The 25849-nt window shown below is 44.2% G+C and overlaps 1 protein-coding gene across 8 annotated transcripts in view; it reads left to right on the forward strand.

The window, feature by feature from the left end:
* The window catches only part of PTPRU (protein tyrosine phosphatase receptor type U), a 410313-nt gene that overhangs the window by 242369 nt on the left and 142095 nt on the right, over positions 1 to 25849 (forward strand). For all 8 annotated transcript variants that reach the window (XM_063139805.1, XM_063139806.1, XM_063139808.1 and 5 more), the window contains exon 9: positions 18236 to 18345. In XM_063139805.1, coding sequence (XP_062995875.1) covers positions 18236 to 18345 — 110 coding nt within the window. The remainder of the gene's footprint in view (positions 1 to 18235; positions 18346 to 25849) is intronic.

The following is a 25849-nucleotide window of genomic DNA, read 5'->3' on the forward strand; positions in this document are numbered from 1 at the left end:
GGGGGGCTTTAGGAAAGTAACTTTCACTAATGACTCATTATAGTTGTAATCTACTTTTTCACTGGCCAATTATTTCTCCATGACTCAGGTTCTGAACATCTCTTGCATTAATGATAGCTTTGGCTACGACAGAGCTTGCAGATCTGCAGAGTCAGTTTCAAATGGCTACATTGAGAGACCTTTAGGGTAGCGGTGGGCAGACTTAGGAGTTGTGGAATCTACTTTGATTTTTGGGCCAGATCTACGCTAAGCAGGATATAACACTTTGAAAACGTTTTGAAGACTGTATAGGGAGTGTGTCCTGGGCCTCAACAGTTGTCACTACCATTATAAACCATTTTAAAGCAGTAGTGTAGATCCTGTCTAGGACCTGGAGGTTTGCTAACCAGAACCAGTTGTAAAATAGTGTGCATGGGGGGTGGGAGTGGGCAGTGGAGTCATTTACCTACTGCAGTACATTTTATGAGACATGGAATATGGGTTGTATTTAGCAAGACAGTTGAGATAAAAGGTAAATACTGCTCCCCCAGGCTTCCAGAGCACCCTACTTATCCCAATAGTATGTCTGAGTGTACCCTATTACTTCACCTAATCTACTCATCTGAGGGAAAGTATAAAGGAACATAGGAAACTGCCTTATGCTGACCATTCATTCATCTAGCCCAGCTTTCCTCTACCTTGTGCCCTCCAGGTGTTGTGGAGCTTAACTCGCATCATCGCCAACCAACATGGCCACTAGTCAAGAATCCTGGGAATTGTTGTCCAAAATATCTTGAGGGCACCAGGTTGGAGAAGGTTGATCTAGTCCAATATGGTCATAAGAACATGAGAAGAGCCATCCTGGATGAGACCAAGGGTCCATCTACTTCAGCATACTGTTCACGCAATTGCCAACCAGCTGCCCATGGGAACCCCTGAAATATAACATGAGTGCGGCAGCACCCTCCCACTCATGCTCCCCAGCAACTAGTGTTTATAGGTATACTGTCTCTAATATTGGAGGTAGCATGTAGCCATTGATAGCCTTCTCCTCCTGGAATCTGCCTAACCCCTTTTCAAGCCATCCAAATTACTATCCCTCACTATGTCTTGTAGTAGTGAATTCTATAGTTCAACTATGCGCTATTAACTATGGTCTTTTCAGTCTAGCAACAGCTTTCTGGGGTCTCAGGAAGAGTTTCCTTATGTCAGCTGCTTCCTGATCCCTTCTTGTCTGGAACTGAATTTAACCCTGGAACTTCTGCATGCAAAGCATGTGCTCTATGAGTGTGCTATCCCCACAGTCCAAGGGCCTTGCTAGACGAGGCCTTAGCGCGCCTTGAGAGCCGGTTTCCCTGCTGTGCGTCCACATGACACACAGGGGAATCTGGCCCCAGGCCGCACTGAAGCCTCCTCTAACGCGCCATAAGCGAAGTCGCTTATGGCACGCCTTTTCTGCAGCTCCGGCCTGAGGCCGGGGCTGCAGAACGTCTAGAGACTTCCGTGGCTTTTTGCGGCTACTCGCTTTGCGAGTAGCCGCAAAAAGCCGTGGACTGGGCACAGCACTCAGAGCTGTGCCCATCGGTCGGGGGGGGGGACACACGGAGGGAGAAGGGAGCACAGACGACACGGGACACACGGAGGGAGAAGGGAGCGCAGACGACACGGGACACACGGAGGGAGAAGGGAGCGCAGACGACATAGGACACACGGAGGGAGAAGGCATGGGAAGGGATCAGGACCGGATGGGGGGTTTAAGTAAAAAAAAAACGGCTTACCTTCTCTGGAGTCTTCGGGCCGCACGTGGCCCCTTCAAACTTTTTTTAAAAATGGCCGACGCTGCAGGGCTTCCGTCATCCCTGCGCATCGGCCGTCTAGGAGGCTGGGCAGCGCGTGTTAAAGTCTGGTCTAGCAACGCCCCAAGTGTTGTGCTTGTGATACCATTGCAGTGTGTGTGTTGGTAACCCTGTTCACTCCTGACACTAGTCAGTCTCTCTTACAGGCCCTGTGTCTCTTCCCTCCCACCACTGATTCATCATAACGAGACACATTTTGCTAGTATTGAATATTCATTATTCAACACAAACCTTTAGGTGAAGACGTAATACACACAGTGGAAGGAGGCTCCCGAGGCATTGCTTGTAGGCTCTAGGGCAGCGGATGTGTATGGACCTTGTGTGTTTCACCCATAATTTGCAATTAACTCCACTTTACAAGTTCAGAGTAAATACCAACATTAATCAGAGGGGAATTGTTTTAGTTTCTCTTCCAGGGACTTATCATAAGACTTTACAGCTCCAGGTTACATTGTAATTAATCTTCACATTTCTGCTTAAGCTTTAAGTATTAGCAATTAACCTGGAGGAGCTTGTTATTGCTCAAGACTCAATTGCACAGAGGATATTAGTGGGCTTAATTTCAATGCCACCGAATCCCTGTGTAACTGTTCCGGCTCCATGGATGGTTCATGTACCAGCAGAGAACACAATGGACATGGGCCATGGACGTAGTTGAAGGGTGTTCCAGAAGAATGAGGCGAACGAAGGATATTCCTTTGCCAGCAATCTGTTGGATTGGATGTGTGGAACTTGCAGTCCGTGCTAGCTCCTGTTTTTTGAGGGTCCTTTGGCAAGGGACTATTAACGGGCCCCCTCCCTCAGTGAGTTAACCTTCTCGCCTGTATTGTCCACTGCTGCCATTGTCCCTCGGCCTCTTTCTCATCACTGCTATCACTTGCTTACTTGACTTGGCAGAGAGCCCGTGGGCAAGGAGGCAGGAGGACCTCCTCCTCCTCCTCCTCCACACCACCACCACCACAGTAGTTGTCTGGGCCAGAGCATGAGACAAGCGAACAAGCAGATTGCAATGGTGAAAGGAGGAGCAACTCCAGAAGCCTGTTGTCATTGGCCCCTGCTGGCGTGTGAGTCCTTGGCAGGTGCCTGACCATGCTTACCATTGACACTGGCGCTGTTTGCACCTGTAGACTTTGATGTTGCATCCTTTGGAAGCCATCATTGTGAATGAGTTCCCAAAGCAATCACTGTCAGGGAAGGATCAGCTTTGTAACTTATTATCGGGTACTGCCTGGCGGAGAACTAGTCTACTATTGATCTTTGTGTTGCTGCCCCACATGGTGAGCAACTAGGGCTACACATTGGAACAGTCCCAATGTGTGGGCAATAAGGGCTACTCTACCACTTACTGTCTGTGCATCCAGCTGAGGCATTGATTCCCCCAGCCTGGAAGGATTTTAAAAGAAGGAGGGATCTGATAATCTCATTCTCACATATTAGGTACTCATAACACATTAACCCACATTCAGTGGTTGAGTGTAGGTTGTTGCTGAACCATGGGTTGTTTGCTGAATCATGGGTTAGCATGTTGTCTGAACCCAGGACATTTTCTGCAGGGTGGCTTGTTAACCATGCAGTTTGACTTATTTTTCTCAAACAAAGCACCTTGGGGATCCATGGTTTGTTGGGATATTAAGGGTGGTCAACAACCATACCACATGGTTAGCAAGGCTATGGTTGTGCATCCGTTTGTGCAGGCAGTTGTGCAACTGGTTTCACAAGCATAATGCACGCTGTTTGCACAACTGTGCTTGTACAAACATAATTTTAGCTGGATTTTTCTCTTGCACAGAGTTCAGAACCTAGGTTCCACTAGTAGCAGAATGACACTGTTGGATTCTGCCCCATAACTCCCAGCTTACTTAACCATTCCCATGCTGGCTGAGTTTGAATGGAGGCAAAGTCTAAACAACTAGAGGATACCAGGTTCAGGGAGGTTGCTCTAAAGTGAAGTGGAAATAACCATGTGATCACCTGATAATCCTAATACCATAATATGCACGGACAATTAGCCCTTTTGTTCTCCATATGAAAGAGAATACCCTTCCTTCAGATCCGAAGGTTGAGTCTAACCAATTTAAATGTGTCCAGCTCTGCATACCTAACCTATTTTCCTCATCCTGTAATTTCTCCTGCTGTTTTTAACCACACTATAATTGTTCCAGCTGTTTTCTTCTTGTTCCCTCATACAGTAGCTCCAGCTGTGCCTTTGCTGTACTGTAAGCACTCCAGCTGTTTTTCTGATTAACAAGGCTTTCTTCTTCTCCTTTGACTGGAATATCATGTCTAATATAGTGTGCTGCCTATGCTTCTCAAGGGATCGATACATCTTTGTCTGAGCAGGGTGATACTGTAAATTGTACATGTCTGTTTCAATTATCTGCCTATCCAATTTATTTAATGTGGCTATCTGAATCTGCGCGGGACTGCTTTATGGAGCTCTATTTCTGATAAATTGCTATTGTCCTGGAGTGTTCATTAGAAATTCATGTTTTTTGTGGGTTTGTTAAATCTTTTTCATGTTAAAAACAATCTGATGAAAAATTGGCTTGATCTGAGGGGCGAGGGCGGAAGGGGCCTGTTAAAATGCCATTTTGTTTACTACCTCTAAGGTTTTTGTTTTAAAAAGAAGGTATAATTAGGACAAAAGTGCAGGTTTATCATTGTTCAGTTTTCAAATTCCAGGAATTTTTTTTTGGCTGTGAATCTAGCAACCCAGTTAGTACTCTCTCACTCTCCTGTACGATTGTGGGTGCATATTAATAGCCAAATATATGTTCCCATAGTTCTACCACAAGTTGACCTCATCTGTTCTGTAAAAGTTTGAAGGACAATTACAGCTCCCAGGGGCATCTTGTAGGTGTGTTTTTGGACATTCAAATGATTTAAATGTTTCTGAAGAGGCACAGTCAACCCACAGGGCACCAATATGCTTGTGTAGAAAAAACCCTTCTGAATCAGATGAATTGGACCAATGTAAAAATGTTGGATATTATATAGACACACAGGTGGGGGATACAAGAAAATGTTGCAGTAAGCCTGTATATACCAGTTGCTGGGGGACATGGGTGGGAAGATGCTGTGGTACCATGTCCTGCTTATGGGTTACTGGTTGATGGCTGGTTGGCCACTGTGTGAACAGAATGCTGGACTAGATGGACCCTTAGTCTGATCCACAGGGCTCTTCTTATGTTCTTATGTTTTAAGTTTTGAGTGCTCCTAGGGACGGACGAATCTGTCAGTTCTGTTTTCTCTCACATTAAGTGTTTTTAAAATCTCACGTTGTTTCCATCCTGTATATGGAAAAAATATATATCTAGCACAAATTTTGGTAAATTCTAATCAAAACCGAACTGAAACAAGATTCTCACCCATCTTTACTGGCCCAACTCATGAGTCCAGCTATTCTGAGCCTGGAGAGGGCCATGTTACACCCACCTGCCATGTAGCTTTTAAAGATGAGGGAACTGTCTGAAAAAAAGAGGTGGCCAACCTGATTCTGCACTAAGGTGGTTGAATACACAAGGATTCAAATCCAGAATTTTAAGACTGAAGACCTCAAAGCCCTGGACCTGGATGCTCAAATCTGTCAGTTTTGGTTTCTCCCACATGTGATTGTTGTTGTTTTTCAATCTTAAGTTCTTTTTATCTCAGATGCGGAGAACTTTGTGAATGCTGTGAGCTGTATGATTTTTATCTCTCTCTAAACAGACATAGGGTTGCACCTTTAATAGGTTGTTTTTCAATATTTTAAAAAATAGTGGTCATGTGGAACTCGATCAGGGCATGACATGCAAGGAAGTTTTTTTTAAAAAGTCTTTTGACTGCACCCCAGTCCTCCTGAAATTTAGGAGTAGTTTACCCAGGTGACTGCCTGGGACTTTGGGATTGGAGGGTGCCTGTCAAAGACTATCTGCTTATCTGCCCACTTGACAGCTGAAGCAAATACTACAAACAGTTCATGTTCACTTGTAAAGCTGAACTGCAGGCTCAGTATTAAGTGAACAGATGATGATGATTTACCATATCAGTGCCCATTCAACAGCATGTGAGTGATGGCGACTAATTGTGATCAGATCCATGCATGCAAATGCCTTGTCTTCTATGACGATGATAAACCATGCACACACATTATGCATTAAAGTTGTCAAATGTGCTTAAAAATGATCCAAAATGTAATAAATGATACAAAATGTAATAAATAAAGAAATGTAATAAATAAATTTCAAACATTGATTCCAGTTGAGGGGATGCCAAATATCCCCATCTTTTGGGATGTGATTCAGTCAAGGGCTGGGCTTCCATGAGAACTATGAGCAAGGTATGACATGTGACCCCACCAATGGCTTCCCTGTAATCCCATTGCTGTGTTGGGGGCATGAAGAGATGGGTAATAATAATAATAATAATAATAATAATAATAATAATAATAATAATATTTCTTATCCGCCTCTCCATTTTGGTCGAGGCGGGGAACAACAGTAACTATAAAATACTTAAAATACTGATTAAAAACATAGTATACATTCTTAAAACATCCTAAAAAAATCCTAAAAGCATACTAAAAGCATCCTAAAATTCCACTGGATAGGCTTGCTGGAAGAGATCAGTCTTTATAGCTTTCTTAAATGCTCAAAGACAGTTAAGTCGATGAATCTCCTCCGGCAGGCCATTCCACAGTCTGGGAGCAGCAGAAGAGGAGGTCCTCTGGGTAATACCTGTCAGCCTAGTTTTGGCTAGCTGAAGGAAATTCTTCCCAGAGGACCTGAGTGTGCAGGGCAGATTGTACAGGAGAAGGCGATCCCGCAGGTAGCCTGGACCCAAACCATGTAGGGCTTTAAAGGTGATAACCAACACTTTATACTTCGCCCGGAAGTACTTTTCTCTCGGGGTTATAGTTCTTTGTGTTGGTGAAGAAGCACCCTTGATCTGTAATGGCAAAGTGAATCAGAGACAAAGGACAAGTCCTCTTTCTGGGGTGCCTGTGGGACATCAATTGAAGTCCGTACCTTTATCCCTGTGCCTATGGCTCCCCTGAGCTTCCTTTCCTGCATGATCGCGCTTTCATCATAAAAAAAAGCTGCCCGCTGTGGAGAACTTTGTCAAGTTTTTTGGCACTAGCTGGGAAGCTCAAAAGCTGAGCTGCTTTTGAGACCGACCCTGTTCCTGGTTTATACGCTTCCTGCAGAGATCAATGATATGCAGGGAATGGCATCTTTGCTGTAATTGATTCTTCAAAGATAGTTACAAAACATTACATAATGGAAGCATTTTTCCATTAGGAGGTGAAACGGTTCATTAATAGGCAGGCCTCGACTACCCAGCCTGATTCTCCCAAGCAAATGGCAGCTTTCTGGTGGTGAGTGACACTCCTTCAGTTGAGATTCCCATACTAGCACTACAAATGGCCTCAACCAACATCACTTTGATGATCCGACACTGTCTTTGCTTTGTGGAACTTACATTCCCAGCAGCCATTGAGTTGCTATCCACCTTTGATGGAGACAGAGACTTGAATATGCAAAGAGGAATCACCTTTGTTGAGATGCCATTCTATGACATCACAGCAGCTCAGACAATCAGAAGCTTCACCATCATAGGTACACTAGATTGCTTCACCTGGGTCCAAACTCAGCCCATGATGAGGTCTCCCCCCTCCCTTCCATGTGCCAGATGCCACAGGACTCAAACCAATGTGTATCAGGCACTGACTCCCTGCCCCACAGATGGCCAGAAGAAGGATCCACAGGCCCTTTGGATGAACTTGGCCTAGGAAGTCATGAGATTAACTGCTTCTACTAAGAGATATAAAGTCTCACAATCCTGCTGACATCCCTCAGACTGGGCAACCTGCTGGGTGAGGCCACCTGGTTATTCCTCTTGGCATCACAACTTCTGGCTTCAACATATGTGCTTCATAGGTACCTGAAGGCTTTGTGCTGGAACCAGCATGTATCATTTTTGTGTAGCATCTAGAACCCCTGCACCCTGGAATTGCCCACCACTGATGTCCTCTCTGGGGCTTCCTTTAAAAATAGTGGCCAGGTCCAGGAGCCACTATTTTCATTCCCTACAATGGTCCCAATGTAACATTGTTATGGGGCATTGTGGGAAATAAATTGGGCAGCTCCTGGGCTGGTCCACTAACTGCAACTAATTGGAGCACTGCAGCTTGCTGCTGTCATCACTAGCAGGTAACCCTCAGAGGACTCACTAGGGAGTCCCTCAAACCAGCTCTGCTTAACAGTGGCATCTTGGCCTGTGGTCCTTAGACCTTCCACTGTGCAACAGAGGATTCTGCTGAGGGTGAGACAGGCTATTTCCTCAAGGGTGGGACAGCCAGTGCCTTCTTAGGACCCTCCCAGCTAGAGGACACAGCCCTGCCATCAACCTCTGAGTCAGAGGATGAGTCCCCAGCAGAACCTCTGTCACGATACAGGCCTCCCACACCAGGCCTTGATGCACACAAACCCTCCTCAAGCCACGCACCACCATTTGAACAACCTGAGGGTAGGTTAAAACACAACCTTTCCCTCATATGAGAGGATAAAAGCTAGAATCTGAAAAGGTTTTACTGTGTATGTAATAAGCTGAAGGTTATATATAAGGTGTTTATGATAGTAACTGTAGAGCAGGTGATAAAGCCAAGCAGACACATGGTTTGAGGCCATAAAACAAAATCAAATGTTTACTTTTGTTTGAGAGATCTTAATTACTTCAAATTCAAGTTAACCTGCTTAATCTACTAGTTTTAATAAAAACAGTAATCTTAAGTCTCTTAAAATCTTATCTCCTTTCACTCTCCACACCACTGACAATCCTAACTGACACTCCCCACTCCCAACCAACTAACTCCCCAAGCTCTAGACTCCCCCATTTATACTCCTCCCCCCTTTCACAGCATCATCAGCCACACCCACTCAGCCCAACATTCTGCACTCACTAGACATACAAATCTAGACATCCAAACCAGACATACCTACGGGAACAGAACTGTGGGGTAATGCCACATACTCCATTCCCCCAGCCTCACAAAACTCTCAGGCTATAAAATCAGGTGAGGGCCCTTTAACAATCCAGTCAGCATCTTCAGGAGGAGTGGAGCTGACCATGCTACAAGTCTTGCTAGCCTACATGAGACTTCACTTGGCTTTAGCTCCCTGCTGTCACATCCTGCCAGCTGTCCAAGGTCCTATTTTCTTCCTGTTTTGACCTGACTGCCACCAGTTGCTTCCAGCTTCCCCTACAAGCATGAAAGAACTATGGAATGGGACAAATAGCCCATCCAAAACAACAAACAAACAAACAAACAAACAACATTTTGAAGAACTGGCACAGGGATCCTTACCAGAACAATATATTAGCTAGGTTTTACCAGGCTGAGCTCATGAGTCAATTTTCAATGCCAACTTTGTGCTTAGGGCCCATGTGACAAAATCAACCTTGTACTGTGCTTGTGGCAGAGAAGCCCTGATCAGCTAAGTGGATGTGATGGCATGGAATGTTTGCAATGTGGACATTCAATCCGCTCAGGGAATAGACTTGTCAAAATGTCTGCAAGGCAGTTTATATGATGGAAAGGGGAGACTGTCAGTCTGGCTGGGATTAAAAGTTCACATGGGCCCTAGCGATAAGACTGTCTTCCACCTCCATTTGTTGACACAAAGGACTGAAGGAAGCATATGCATGTACTTTATTGAGACAGGGTTGGATCAACATATGGTTGTCAGGAACAGGGAACAAACCTGTTTCCTGTTCTGCACGTTTATTATCCATGGAATATCTGGGTAGGCATTGTGTTTAGTAGCCTTGAGAATCTAGTTGGTGAGTTTCTTTGTGGTTTTCTGGATTGCTTTCGTAAGACTGGGAGCTCGGTTTTTGGGTTCTGTAAAGTTTTGTGTAGGAGTGTATGAGAATTTCGTTTCAGTTTGCAAATTACTCAAAAATGTCCCTTTTGCGATCCTGAACAGATAAGGGACCGTGCTTTCTCTGAAAATGCGCACAATGTCCCAAACTTGCATTTATACCCACAAAATACATACCCCAAAAATGTACAACATTCTCAAAATGAACAATTTTCTCAAAATGAACAACTTCCTCCAAATGAACAAATCTTGAAAAAATGCTCATTTTCCTCAAAATGCACAACATGTTTTAGTCTATATGGGAAATTTCTGCAATTTTGGAAATTTGCCTCAATTTCAAAAGCTTTGGGCAACTTTTGCATTTGATAGCTGTTGGTTTCATGCAATTTCCCCATTTGTGCAAAATGAACAGTGATCACAAACGTGATTGCAATTTGACAAGCAGCAAGCTGATGTTTGGAGAATCTCAGGGAGCTTGAATATTGCTTGGGAGCCCATATTTTGTTTTGTGAAGCTTAATGTATAGATCACTTGAATGTTGTCAGGCTGGTGCAGTGTTTGAAGTACATCATTCTATCCACAATAGGTAATGCAAACAAGGTGGAATATCCTTGAAATTGGTTCCTTTGTGTCCCCTCTGTTTTGATACCTCAGGTGCGTCGCAAACACTTGTAATAAAATGGAGCATTTGCATAGTGCTGAGCACAGATGAAGACTGTGCATCTGTTTTCAAGCACAAATACATATATCTGCCCCAAAGGTTTCCATAATTTAATAAGTGCTTTGTGTGGGACACCACAGCTCTGATTAAATTAGCTTGTAAATCAGGTGGAAATGCTTCATTTGCATGGGCTTTGCAGTGAATTAGATTGTCCCTCTTCCCTCACCAAATAATAGAATCTGCGTGAGCGTTGCAGAAATTAGCTGCAGATAGTTAAGAGTGCCATTATCAAGTCGAAAAAGTAAACAATTTGTACCCGAGATGGAGAAAAGATCCAACAATCACAGCACTAATGAACATTTGCTAATTGAGTTCTCAAATCAGCCCCCTCCCACTCTGCCAATATCTCAACAGTTTCAACAAATAGTTTTGAAATTATGCATACCCTCCACCGTTTGAAATAAAAACAATACTAACAGAAGATTCTTGAAATGCCATAATTGTCACACCAAAGTTCCATGCCTAAGCTCCAACCTACTGTTATGCAACACTAAAGGCTCTGTTCCGTTTTCTGTATCTCCAATTAATTGACTCTGCAGTTGGCTGTCCCCTACCAATTTAAAACACAGGGCAATGTTCTTTTGATCAGCGAGACCCAAGAACTGTATAATTGTCCTACAAGTGGTTATCAACAGTTCAAAATATACCAGAAGAGCTGCGTTCAGTGAAGTGGCAGGATGTACATTGCAGCATGGTGCCTTAGTGTTCATGTGCATGCTTGTAGATGCATGCACACTAGAACAAGGGTGGGCAGTTGGTAGATCAGGATCTATTGATAGATTTCTGGGTGATTTATAGTAGATCAACAAGGGATTCTGACTCCCTGTGGGCTAACAAGAGCAACAACCACTGTGAGATTATGTTTTTTTACTATGGTAAGCAGTATATAAATATATGAAACACACACACACAAACACAGAGAGAGAGAGAGAGAGAGAGAGAGAGAGAGAGAGTTGGTGGACTGTCCCCTAATTCAGGCTGTTGAAATAGAAAGCACTTAAGGGGAAATCAAACTGGTATTAAAACAAATAACTGGTCCAAACATATAATCAACTGCACCCTTTATCGCTCGCCAGATTACAATGGCGCCCATGCCTCAGCCTGCATTTGTGAGCTGAGCTGTGTTTCCCCCCAAAATTCAAGAACTTTCCCCATTTTTTTTAAAAAAGAATGCATAAATAGAATGTCGTGCAATTTGCACAAATTGCTGTTGTAATTTGTGCAATTTTCCATTGGTGCAAGTTAAAAGCAACAACATGACGACAACGACAGAAAATCAGTGAACTGGCCTGACTTGATGCAGATGGAAAATCAGTTCATGGCCTGGACAGATTCCCCTGACATCCCCAGGGATACCTGGAGCCAATGGGCAACCCAATCATTCAAGCAAACTTCATGCACATGCCCCATTCATGTGGCTTATGCTGAACAACAGGTCTGTTTAAGACTGGACTGGAAAAACAAAACACCAAAATGAAACCATATGTTTTGGTTATTGTTTTAATGAAGAATCATAATTCACTTTCGGCAAATGTTCAGCTTGGCTCTGGCAGACAGATTACAGACCTTGAGCCTTCGCCGCCCAACCTCGGAGCCTGACAAAGCTCTAATGATTGTAATAAAGTGAATAATAGCTTTAATGCAAACAATATTATTCACATAACCCCCCAAAGCCTGCTTCCGCCCAGGACATTTTGGAAAGGTACAGCTAATGGGCATGAATAATGTCTTTGGACTCCCTCGTCCCTGTATGTGGAGGGTAATGGTTTGCTCGGCCCCCCTCCTGCTTTCTGGTTTTTCTAAAGACAGCATAATTGCTTGATTCTGCCTAAAATTAGAGGGTGCTGTAAAGCTTGTGGCAGATGAGACTGAGTGTGAATAGTATTCTTTGCAAAGGCAATTGCCTGCTCGGTTCCTCCTTAATGACATCCTTGAGATTGGGGAATAAGAGAATGGAGAGGGGGGATCTCTGCTAAATCAGTGAATATTGATCCTGGTTATGTCTCCAATTTTTGCTGTTGTTTATCATTGTTATTATGGTGGGTTGTTGATAATTAGAGGGAAGGACAGGACTCCACTAATCCAGCCAAATTGCCTGGAGATTAGAGATTTACACAAGGCCCTGTCAGGGGGAATCGGAGCAGCTGGTTCCACCAGCTCCAAGCCTGGGTGGAATGGCGGGAGCATTGCTCCATTCTGGCAGACTGTGACAGGGTTGCGGAACCCTGGTGTGCTGGCATGTAGCATCTGGGCTGGGTTCAAAAGAGGGAATAACAGATGGATTAATCTGGACTGAGATGCCTAAAACTACTAATAGACGGTATGGCCAGTGTTGCTCCAGGTTGAAGGTTCACCCAGCAAAGGGCCATCTAGTAAGTCCCCCTGTTATCATTGCCTACCCCCTGTCTTATTGGTGTCATGCCTCCCCCCCATTTTATCGGTGTCGGGCAGCAATAGCACTGTGATCTGCACTGGGTGCTTGTGAGCCATCTGCCATTTTGAATTTCCCACAATGCTCCAATGTAGTGTTGCTGCAGGCGCTGTCAGAAATCTGAATTGGTGGCTGGTTTCTCAGACTGTACTGCTGCTGCCAGATAATCTCATGGCCAGAGAAACAGGCGGACGGGAGGTCCCTGACAGTACGCCAGTGAGCCCTGCTGGAATGGTTGGATTCTGGTAGTTGCTGGATGTATATCAGCAGTGGCTTCAGGATTTGGGGGAGCCCTTGGAAAAGATGCATTTAATTGGGTAGGCCCACTTTCTCCTCACTGCTGTCAATTCTGCCTGTTCACTTCACTTCTCTCTTGGAACCAATCCAATCCATCATCAAAAGGGAGAGGGCCGTAGGGTGGCCACTTACGAATCTTCATAAAAGAGGCCAAAATTTGCATACATTTGCAAAATTTGCAAATTTAGATTCATAGACGCAAATGTATATGCATAGTTGCAAATGTAGAAACATTTTACTAATATTGAAACTGTGATCAGGTGAGCTAGGTTCTTAACTAGTCAGGTGCTAACTGTTGATGAGCCACAGTTATTATGGGTCTTTATCTTGAATCTGGAATTTAACAGGACAAGCCCTTCAAAAGGAGGACACTTTCAAGTAGTCACATGGTCATATTAGAGGGTAAGCTGAGCAGAGCCTGCTGCTCCATGTAGTTTTGCTAGAAATTAGCTAATGGTTGAAATTGCTAGGGTTCTCCGAATATCTTCTCATCATTTGTCTCATGTCAGATTCCTGTTTGTGTTAGCATTTTTCTACACCAGCTTCCCACAACCTGGTCCTGTCTAGATGTTTTGGACTATGACCTTCAGAATGACCTTTGGCTGTGTTGGCTAGGTGTGATGGGAGTTGAAGTCCACAACATCTTGAAGGTGCCAAGTTTGGAAAGAACATTCTACACAATTGCAAGTTATCAACTTCTGCCAGATCTCTGTTCACACGATGCGTGGTTGAACCTTGGTCACATCTGTGCTACAAATGCAAGCTGGTCTGACTCCAATGCCTTCCCTCAAATAAGCCTAGGAACTGTAGATTGAGAATATATGAATTATGGGGTAAGAAGTAGGGGAAGCCTTGACAAAACCTTATAATCTGAGCTGCTCTTTGGTTTTATTTTTCCACTGCTGGTAAGAAATGTTTTCTTTAGGCTGCACTTGACTTTTTGTTGTTGTATTCATGTCATGGTTTTATTCCCTGTTCTGTAAGACTTCCAGATAACTTCTGTTGATGGGCAGCCATATTGATATGGTAAATAAATAAATAAATGATCCATAACCTCCAACCTTGACTCCCACTAGTTTTAGCCAAATGATGCCTTCTTAAACCCTGTGGCCGTCTTAAAAAAAATCCCTGTAACTATAAGGGGAGAGGACATGGCAAAAGGTAAGGGGGCAGGCTCATTCAAACATCTTTTTGTGGGGGGGAAATAACTCCCTGCTGAAGCTCCCTAGAAGCTTCCTGTAGCTATAGTTCACAGGGTTCCTTCATTGGGACTCATGGTACTTAAAAGAAGGTTAGCTTTGATTTAAAGGTAGAGAATGGATCAGGGGTGGGAAGACTTCAGACTTGCAGGATCTTCTTTGTTTCTTTACTTGGCACCAGATCAAGAAGCTGAAGACTATGAAGAAAAGTTATATGATTTGGGGTATTTTAGCTTAGGAAAAAAGGCAAATAAGGGGGGCATGACAGAGGTGTATAAAATGATGATGCATGGGATAGAGAAAGTGTGTGTGCATGTGTGTGTGTGTGTGTGTGTGTGTGTGTGTGTGTAGGGGGTGCTTTTCTCCTTCTCTTCAAATAATAAAGGTCAACAAAGGAAGTTGAATGGTGGGAGATTTAGGGGAGATGAAAATAAGTACTTCTTTGCTCAGCACATTGTGAAACTATGGAACTCGCTACCACAAGATGTGGTGATGGCCATCAATTTGGATGCCTTTAAAATTGGATTAGACAACAAAATTGATGGAGGGGAAAGCTATTATCATGATAGCTCACCAAGGCAGGATCTACACTATTTCTTTATAACAATTTATAACAGTATTGACAACTGTTGTGGCCCTGGACATATTTCGTATACCGTTTTCAAACCACTTTCAAAGTGTTATATCCTGCTTGGTGTAGATCTGGTCTGTGATCCTGATATACATTACCTCCAGTCTCAGAGGCAGCATGAGAACATGAGCAGGAGGGTGCTTATATGCTGATGTCCTAGTTGGCTTCCCACAGACATTTGGTTGGCCTCTGTGAGTACAGAATGCTGGACTAGATAGGTCTTTGGTCTGATATAGCATGGCACTTCTTACATTCTTAAAGAATGCGGAGCCCAGGAATTTGTTTTGAGTACCAGAACTGAATCGAGCTCACAGTTCATTCACACAACAATCCACTCCTGATTCCCCTACTCTTTCCCAAGCTTTCTTCATTTCAGCAATACAATTTAGGCCCGGGCCTCCAACCTGGTGTCTGTGGGTACCAGTATGCCCTAGGGCAATGGCATGAGGTTCCCTGCCTCTCCTGATTTTAGTTTTATCCATCAATATTTTAATATATACTAGCTGTACCCGGCATAACATACGCCATTGTAGCATATCTTAAAGTTTATTGATTAAATATCATTGTGGGGGCGCGGGCTGCTTGGAGGCCGCTGATACAGCGCCGTCTGGCAGACCTGGGGGGTAGGGAGGTCAGGGGAGCAGGTGTCCCCCTCTCCCTGGGGTTCCTGTCAGCCTTGGGCTGCCCACCAAGCTCGCATGAGATTCCCCCTCTTGGCCTCGGCTCACAGTAGGCGAGCGGCCTCCCACCCGGCCACCAAGGGCCCCGCCGTGCCTCACTCATGCTCCGGACTGTGGTGCTGCCCCCTTCGTGGTGGTGGTGGGGAGCGAAGAGGGAGAAAGGGGTAGGATTACCTTGGAAAGCCCGGAGGAGTTGGGCGAGGGGCTTAGCAACCTGTGTCAGCTGACGTTACACATTGTTACTGTTGCTTAGCAACCTGTATCAGCTGAAGCCTTTACGGAAACATACCTAAGCATTTTATATATAGAGAGATTTTTCACTGGCCAGGCTAGCATCCTGCAAAGTGAAGTTCTCCCCTCCAGTTTTATCTTTGGTGTGTGTGTGTGTGTGTGTGTGTGTGTGTGTGTGTGTGTCAAAAATGAAGTTTTGTATTTTGGAGCTCAACCAGCCATCCTGAAGACACACTTTGACTTAACCTTTCACTTAGGTTCTTGGGCAAATTGCCTTTCATTTAGTCTCACCAGTTTTCCTTCAGGAAAACAAGTGTTTTTTGGACTGGCTGTATCACCATGACAGCCATAGTGTGAGAGTGCCCAAGACATCCTCTCAAAATTCTAAATGAACCAAAAAGGTTGGGGACCCTCGATTTAGGGCAACATTTTATTATTGTGATTATTAAACAATTGGGAGCCAGAAGAAGACCTTGTTGACCTACTTCAAGGCACTCAAAGATCTACCTGTAGATCCTACACTCCTTATTCCAGCCCTGGTGTAGATAATTATCCAGCTGGCTGATCCATATGGCAAAGCAGGGCAACTTAGAGGTGCGATTCAGCCACTGATGGCATGCTCCAAATACATCCTGCTGTTGCTCATGTATCCCATCACTCAGCCTTTCCTATTTTGCTTTTAGTTAGGGGGTTGACTGCCTTGGCTCAGCAAAATGCAATTAAGACACCCTTATAAAATATACATGAGCAAGAATCGCCCGCAGATTCACCAGGCATGTTTTTTGTCTGAGTGCTAATTTGCGGAGGATTGAGGGCTCTGTCTGCTGTAATCAGCCCAGAGTGCTCTGGATTATGCAAACACATTCAGGTAATGGTATGACCCCTCCCCCCTCTTGGCTGTTAAAATTTCTGTTCTCAACTTATTCTTTCAAAGTCAACATGAAAGTTCCACTCCCTGGATCAGGATGAGTCTCCCAAAGCTGGTGTGGTGCTCTCCCGGTGTTTTGGACTTCAGCTCCCAAAGGACACAATCCAGCATGACCAATGGCCAGGAATTCTTGGAAATAGTGGCCCAAACTTCTGGAAGGTGTCAAATTGGGGATGGCTGGGTTAGAGACTTAGGCTAGGACTGGGGATGCTCAGATACAAAATACCATCCATGAAGCTCACTAGGTGACCTTGGGTGAGTCATTGGCCATAGCTAGATGGGGTGATGTCCTGGGGATTGCCCCGGGATCATCCCTGTGCGTTCACATGATGCACAGGAGATCCCGGGAGCAAGGAGGGATGATTTTTGTGAACTGCCCAGAGAGCTCTGGCTATTGGGTGGTATAGAAATGTAATAAATAAATAAATAAATAAATAAATAAATAAATAAATAAATAAATCCTTCCCTTTCCCTGGGATCTTGCCCTACTGTTCTAGCCTGCTTTTTCTGTGGTCTTGGGCTGATCCCGAGACTGCAGAATGTGTGGGCGGGCATCACAGTTTGTCCCGGCTCCTCGTGAGTAACCAAGAGGAGCCCAGAACCGCACCTGGGGTGCAGAGCGCCTCAGGAGTTCTGTGCCCATTGGGGTGGGGAGTGGGGAGTGGGGAAAGTAATTCTTTAAAAAAAAAAATCTCCATTTTTCATATGAGCACTTCTGTGCTCCATTTGCTTTAATCAAAAAACCCACAAAATGGCGGGCGCGATGTCGTGCGCCACGTGTAGACCAGGGCGACGATCTCACGATCATAAAATGGCAAGATCATCACTGTAACACCCCGCCCCCCCTGTCCTAGCTGAGGCCATTGTCTCTCAGCCTAGCCTACCTCATGGGGTTGTTGTGAAGATAAAATGGAGAGGAATAAAATAATAAACAATAAGAACATCAGAAGAGCCCTGCTGGCTCAGTCCAGCATTCTGTCCACACAGTGGCCAATTAGCTGTTGATGGGAAACCTATAAGTAGGTCAAGAGAGTTCCGGAGCAGCTGCGTCCCTGTGAGCTCAGGCTCCACTACTTTATTGTGTACTAGTTGTAGAAGTTCTGTGCACACAATTCTGTACAATCAGATGTACACACAGACATCAAGGTTTTGCAACAGTAGGTGTGTTTCTACTTTCCACCCATCCATCTGTTCATTTAACCATCTGAAAAGGGTTTATATTTGGATGATAAAAGTTAGGGCAATCAAAAGGTGCTTGGATGGGTGGAGGTGCAGAGCAATGTTGAGCATCACAAGATGTGGGGTGCAATGGTGTTTGTGATATTCCCTGCTCTAGTTATCCAGCCATGAAACAAAGATAAGTAACATGATTGTCTCTTGATTCTTTCCCCATTTTCTCCTTCAACCCTTCCCATTCAAGTCCCTGGAGGCATCGCTTCGGAGTCACTCACATTCACCCCCCTGGAGGACATGATTTTCCTGAAATGGGAGGAACCAGTGGAGCCCAATGGCCTCATCACTCAGTACGAGGTAGGTTGAAAAGCCCCTGGGGTGGTGGGGCATGATTCCCATAGTAGTTTCACTAGGGCTGTTACCCAATTAAGGAAAGCTCAGCGGAAGCTGGTGGCTCTGATTTCAGTGGGGCTGTGACTCCAACCTGGTTTCAGTCAGAACCAGCCAGAACTCCAAAGGAGCCATCCAAGGGGTTGAACCTATTTACAGTAGTTCATGCTTCCATTCACACCTTTGCTCTTGTGTAAATGGGGCCTTTATGGCCGCCATTTATGCAGTAGGAGGGAATGGGTGGATGGTGCATTAGACTGTGGGCCTGCTAACATGCCAAGGGCACCCATCTAAGTCTGGGGAAGGGGTGGACACGGGGGAGTTCATTGGACTCCTGGACTTAGTTGGGTGCTCATGACAACCCTTGTCATCATCATCTCCACTCTAGTGAGATGTATTTCTATTTAATTTATAGTAGATACAACTTAGCATATGCCATTTTTATTCCAGGCAGTGTCTTCTTTAGTCCTCTTTTTTGGACGATGCATTCTTCTGTTTTTGGCTGTGTGCAACGGGCTAGCCTAGACATGGTTGAGCCAACCTCCCATGCGAAGGCATTTTGCAAAGTTATTGTGAGCATGGAGAAGTTCCGACCCCCAGTAGTCGCCCACTGAACATGAGCCAGCAGGGGTGACACAGAGCAGGACCTCAGATGTTGATCAGTATGCAAGAGGGGGCATGTACAAGGAAAGGTGGTTCTTCACCTGACTAGGCTCTAAACTGTTTAGGACTTTTAATCCTGAGAACCAGCAGCTTGATTTGAGCCTGGAAACGAACAGGCAAAGTGTGTAGATCAGTGGTTTCCAAACTTTTTCAGGTAACCACCCCCTTGGTTCCACAAACTCATGCCCAGCGCCCCTTACCCTACACTATAAAAATCATTATTCAGAATAGCGGTTTTCAACGACCCACTAAGGAAGATAATAACAATAAAATTCAAAACAGTAACAATTAATTGAATATTTATTCAAAATCCGAAGCACCCGCCGCAGGCTTGCTGAGGGAGGGAGGGAAAAGAGAGCGAACGCCTCTGTTTTGCAGCCGGCGTGGCGGGGCACACCAAGCAGGGTATGTCTCTTCATTAGTGTTTTGGTGCTTTTGAAACAATTAAATTCACTGTTAAAAAGACTCTTCTTAAACGGTATTAATACATGTGTGGATTCTTCCCCTGTATGGCTTGGGACCAAACTACCTTCTCCCATAAAAATGTCCCTGGGTTTTAAGACCGTCTGGAGAGGCGCTTCTTGGAAAAGACCACCTCGAGCACCCCCTGCCGCCTCTTTGCGCCCCCCTATGCAATCCCACCCCCCCAAGGGGGCAGTACTGCCCACTTTGGGAACCACTAGTATAGATCAAACAACAACTGGCATAAAATGCACCAGTCAGACAATCCTTGCCAGCAAACCCAGTGTGGAAGCATTTTGTACCTATATGTAGTCCTATATGGAGCGTATTCCTGTAGTCAAGCTAGTTTGACAATAAAAGGTGATTTAGCTTTTAGATTCATTGATAGATTCATTGATTCATTGATCAATTCATCTTGTATATGATTAAAAAAAATATTACTGAAGCAAGAGGCACCCTTTGTTTTTAGATGATGCAGACATGTGTCATAGCAGGCCTCATCTCAGAAGTGGCATTTGATTCTGTGTGATAAGGAACAGGGAATGCCTCGTTTAAGATGGTGATTGCCATCTGTGTGTGTTTTAAAGAACTACGTGAATTATATTAATACTTTAAAAAAAGAAAAGAAGAACAGAAGAAGCCATCTGGCTGGTTATTAGACACCCTTTTAGTCAATCAAAACGTTTTTTAAAAAAGAAAAAAAGTTTGTTTTAATTGATGTACTTCATCGATGAATTGCCAAAGCCCAACTTTTTTCCCTTTCTTAACCAAGTGGTCTTTCTACAAAATTGCTTTGAGCCAGTTTGACAGTCTTTTAGCATTTAAAAAAGCAATGAAGACTTATCTATTCCGGCAGGCCTATCCAGTGAAATTTTAGAATGTTTTAAGGATTTTTAAGGATGTTTTAATCATGTATGCTATGTTTTTAATCAGTTTTTAATGTGTTTCATAATCACTGTTATTCCCCACCTCGATCCAAGTGGAGAGGTGGGTAAGAAATAAATAAATAAATAATAATAATAATAATAATAATAATAATTTATGACTGAGATGGGATGCTCCATAAGCTTTACCTTCACCATCCGTCACTGCTGAACAGAGCCCATAACAAAAACAAACATCTCAGCTGACCATCATCTGCATTCAAACTACCCAGGAAATGGTGATGCCTGGGTGTTAACATCCCCAAATTGTACAATTTGCAAGGGTGGATGTGTGCACCCACCCCTGCTAATCCCCAAAAGACTCTCTTAGGGTCGAATGGATGACATCTTTGTAGGAACGCATGAGCATTTCGTTTTTGCTCGCAAAACATGTGAGCGGGCCCCATTTGAAGCCCCCAGTGCGAGCACGCACCTGCCCAAAATATTTGCGCTCCCCTTCCTCTCCTTCATGTTCCCCAGTTCAATTTGCACAAATTTCTTCCACTGATTGAATTAGCCCCATTTTCGTCTACGGAGGCAAACAGCACCAATTTGGGGAAACAAGCGCAACTCTCCAGCTCAATCATGGCTCAATTTGTGCAAGTTTCCAACGATCACAAACGTAAATTGGACTCGGGCAGGGCAAACGGTGAGATGACATTTGGAGAACCCTGGCAATAGCAAACGTCACTCGTTCACCTATCCCGATGTAGTTGTCATGTTACCATCTCACCTGGGCGTTATTTGTTGTTGTTATGGCAGCTGGAATGGAGCAGATCGCAGCTTAGAGGGGAAGAAGGGGAGGTGGGCAGGAAACTAGGGGAAGGAGAAGGGTCAACCTCTCTTTCCTGCACACCATGGCTCCGATTCGGGCCTCCTCCTGCCCGCCCCCCCAGTGCCTTCTGGAGCTACTATTTTTAAAAAGGACAGGGCCAAGACATTTTGCTGCTAGAGGTGGAGCAGTAGCTAATCCACCCCCTACCCCTGCCCCACATTCACCTATAGAAATACACAGACACACGTCAAGATGCTTTTCCAAGAAGATGCAATAATAAATCATTTTTGGAAATGGTCCCTGCTGCTGTTCCCATGAATGCAATGAGGCCAGGGAATGGAGCTGGGATTTTCTGCATTACTACTACTACTACTACTACTACTACTATTTATTGCATTTTTATACTGCCCAATAGCTGAAGCTCCCTGGGCGGTTCACAAAAACGAAAACCAATCAAAGTATAAAACATAGTATAAAAACATGATATAAAATACACATTAAAACTTATTAAAACATACCATACATGATTAAAACATCTTAAAACATCCTGAAAACATTCTTTTTTTTAAAATATTTTTTATTTATTTTCTACACTATATAAACATACAACATTACAATAATAATAATAATAATAAAAGGAAAAACATCAAACAACTGCTACATACATATTGAATAAATGTTGAGTACATATATGTTGAATAAGTGTTACCTATACATTATCCTACTACAACATCATCATTCTTAACATAACCGTGCACCCTCCACCTCGGGATCTATTCCTGAGTCCAAAATCTGATCGTTTCTTCTGCTGGCGGTTTCCTACTTCCCTTAGTAAACACAAATATTAGGAACTGCTTCCAGATTCCTTCAAACTCATTTATTTTAGTTACGTCTTTTCTCCACTTGATATTACATGTCAGTTTATCATCCTGAAAACATTCTAAAATGCATGGTGTATGCTCCAACACTAAGTTACAGCAGCCCCCCAAGTGGTACCTTTTCCCAGTTCGTCTCTGGGGAGATAGATTGCAGCAGGTTCAGCTAACCCTCACCGCTATGTACATGTTTGGGTGGGGGAAGTCAAGTGTAGGGGGATGAACTTACCTGTGCTCACCTCGGCAGGCACTCTCCCCGCTGCCACCACTGGCCCAGTGAACACTCAGCAGCCACATGCTGGAATTGTGCACTCCCCCTTCCTGCATCAAGGGTGGCCTTTAGAGCAATCTAGGGTGACCATATGAAAAGGAGGACAGGGCTCCTGTATCTTTAACGGTTGTATTGAAAAGGAAATTTCAGCACGTGTCATTTGTATACAGTATATGGAGAACCTGGTGAAATTTCCTCTTCATCACAATCATTAAAGCTGCAGGAGCCCTGCCCTCTTTTAAATCTGGTCACTCTAGTATAGCTCCTGCAGCTTTAACTGTTGTGATGAAGAGGGAATTTCACCAGGTGCCCCATATATACAAATGACACCTGCTGAAATTCCCTTTTCTATACAACTGTTAAAGATACGGGAGCCTTGTCCTCCTTTTTATATGGTCACCCTAAGCAATCACACCTTTACCCTTGCATCAGTGGGGCCTTTAAGGCAGCCATTGGTGAAGGAGAGGAATTGTGTAATTTGTGGAGGCTCCTGAAATTGTGCAATTCCTACCAACCCCTTGACAGAGGAAGGAGAAGTGTCCAATTTTGGCATGTGGGCAGGCAGCTAGAAAGCGCTCGCCAGGGGGAACACCTGACTGGGTCCAGAGGGTCTGACATGGGTGTGTGTGTGATCTGCCAGACTCCCAGAGCTAGTTGGGTGCTTGTGACATCCCTGGCCAATTGCCAACACACTTGAAAGGCAGAATACAACACGAATGCCAAGCTATCGAAAACCGTTCAGCTGTACTGTTGGGGCAGACCTCACGGATGACAGCATCACACTCGGTGTTCTAGGAGGGCCTTTTGTACGTTAGGTGGCGACGCTGAAGCAATTGATGGAATTTGTGAAAGGCATTGGGAGGAGAGGCGTTCTTTGTTTGCTGTGCTCAAAGCGGAGAGAAAAAGCTACATTGTTGAATCGTTTCTTGAATAGTCATCTCTGTGTGTGTGTGTGTGTGTTTTGTTTCTGCCACGTTCCCTCCGGAACGCAGCCAGGCGAAACCCACTCTTATCTCATTTCACTTTTCATCCCGTGCCTCTGCCCTCTCTGGCATCAACAAAAATTATTAGAGTGCAGAAACAGAGGAGTGGCGGGGGGGAGCCGAAGCTGATCCTTATCTGTGCAACTCTTCCTGCCGTGCTGTCTGCTGCCTCCTGGAGAACTGACATGAGCCCCATTGTAATTCCAGAGAATTCACTGTCTTGGGGATTTAAGGACAACTCTTTGGTCCTTCCAACATCATTGTTTTGAATGCAGAATCTGAGCTGCCTTTCATCCCCTATTAAAAGTTCTCAGGCTTCTCAGTAGTCACTCCGGTTATAGGTCGGTGTCTGGTTGAACCATTTGAAATGCCGGAGGAGAGTGCTAACAATTAATGACATATTCTACCCCCTATATAAAATCCTTCTCTTCACATAGAAAACTAGATGGCAGGGAGAAGGGTTCTAGACTAGTTTTCTACATGCAAGGATTATATATAAAACATTTAGTGTGGGCCATTGTGGAGCATTCAATCACTGGTGAGTTGCCAGCACCTGACATGGGTAGTGGAGTCTGAGCATGATGGGTAAGGCCCTCTATGCCTCTAATATTGCAGAAATGGTGCTCTATGGCCACCATTTTGCACAACATTAAAAATATGGAAATTACAGAGCTGCCATCTTGCATAAAAATGGTGGCTTGTATCGAGGAGCGGACAGCAGTGGGACTCTCCTAGACCACTCGCTGAGCTCTCCAAGCGTGTTGACCGTGGGTGTGGTTGAGTTTGTCCATCCCTACTCTGAAGTAGTACAACCCAGATACTGGGTCTGGTTTGTTATGTCTTTTTAGGTGAGGAGAGCCCTTAGTTGCAAAATGTCATAGAATCATAGAATCATAGAATAGCAGAGTTGGAAGGGGCCTAAAAGGCCATCGAGTCCAACCCCCTGCTCAATGCAGGAATCTACCCTAAAGCATCCCGGACAGATGCTTGTCCAGCTGCCTCTTGAATGCCTCTAGTGTGGGAGAGCCCACAACCTCCCTAGGTAACTGATTCCACCGTTGCACTGCTCTAACAGTTAGGAAGTTTTTCCTGATGTCCAGCCGGAATCTGGCTTCCTTTAACTTGAGCCCGTTATTCCGTGTCCTGCACTCTGGGAGGATCGAGAAGAGATCCTGGCCCTCCTCTGTGTGACAACCTTTTAAGTATTTGAAGAGTGCTATCATGTCATGAAAGAAAGAAAGAAAGAAAGAAAGAAAGAAAGAAAGAAAGAAAGAAAGATATTAATCAGCTTTTAAAAGCAAGTCCCTGAAAAACATTGGAAGAAGAGCCTTTTGTTGGTTGATGCAGTACTGGACTTGTGTGGTACCATTTTAGGAACATTGGGAGCTGCTATATACTGGATCAGACCATGAATTGTCTCCTCTGAGTTTACCCAGGGTCTCACAACTTCAGAGATTTTCTCCTTATCACTTTTTCCTTTTTAACTGGTGATACCAGGGTTTGAACCTGGGAGTTTCTGAATGCAAAACCTGTGTGCTGTACCTCTGAGACTAAATACAAGCTAGGACTCTGAAAAACTAGCATTCTAAAACTGGAATAAATGGCAGTCATAGGGATGGGGAAGACCTTTTTTCAGTTTACACTTTCAAGCAAACCTAATTTCACATTTTCAAACCACTATGCGAACTGAAACTCCATCCTTCGAAATTCACACTTTTAGAAATTTTGCAGTGGAGTTCTCCATCTTTTTTAAAAATGCATATAAAAATGTGTACATTATAATAGGAAAACCACACACAAAAATATCATCTACTATTTATTTATTAGGCAAAAATGAATGTATATGTGTACACAAAAATTCTTATGAATTTTCATGCAAACATTAAATGCTTTTGAAGTTTAGGATGAACTGAAATTAAAACAGGAGAAATTCTCAAGGTTTGAGATGAACCAAATTTAAGATTGGGAAAAAATGAGCAGTGAGTGGAGAGAAACTAAAATTGACAGATTTGTCCGTTCCTAAATGCAGGGCATAAAATGCTTTGGGCTCATGAAATGCATCTTCTGTCATATGGGATCTCTGATTCTACTTTTCTTCCAATGTGGATTTAATATCAAAGTGCCTCTGCTGGATTCCCTCCTATATTACTGGGGGCCTTCCCTGCCGGGAGGTGTTTGTTCCCTGGAAAGGGGCCGTAGCGCAGTGGAAGGGCACATGGTTTGCATGTAGAAGGTCCCAGGTTCAATCCCTGTTGTTTCCAGGAAGGGATGGAAAAGTCCTGCCTAAAACCCTGAAGAACTGCTGCCAGTCAGTGTAGACAGTACTGAGCTAGATGAACTAATGGTCTGACTCAGTATGAGGCAGCTTCTGATGTTCCAATGTTATTTGGTGGCAGCAGGAACTAGCATTCCAATGCAGCCACCATGATAATTTCCCACACATTCTTGGAGCATTGTGGGAAATGTCCTGGCATCCATCCAGGATCACTGTGGGAATTGAAAATGGTGCCTCCCAGACT

This window comes from Elgaria multicarinata, chromosome 13, assembly GCF_023053635.1.
Source record: "Elgaria multicarinata webbii isolate HBS135686 ecotype San Diego chromosome 13, rElgMul1.1.pri, whole genome shotgun sequence".
In the NCBI taxonomy this organism is placed as follows: Eukaryota; Metazoa; Chordata; class Lepidosauria; order Squamata; family Anguidae; genus Elgaria; species Elgaria multicarinata.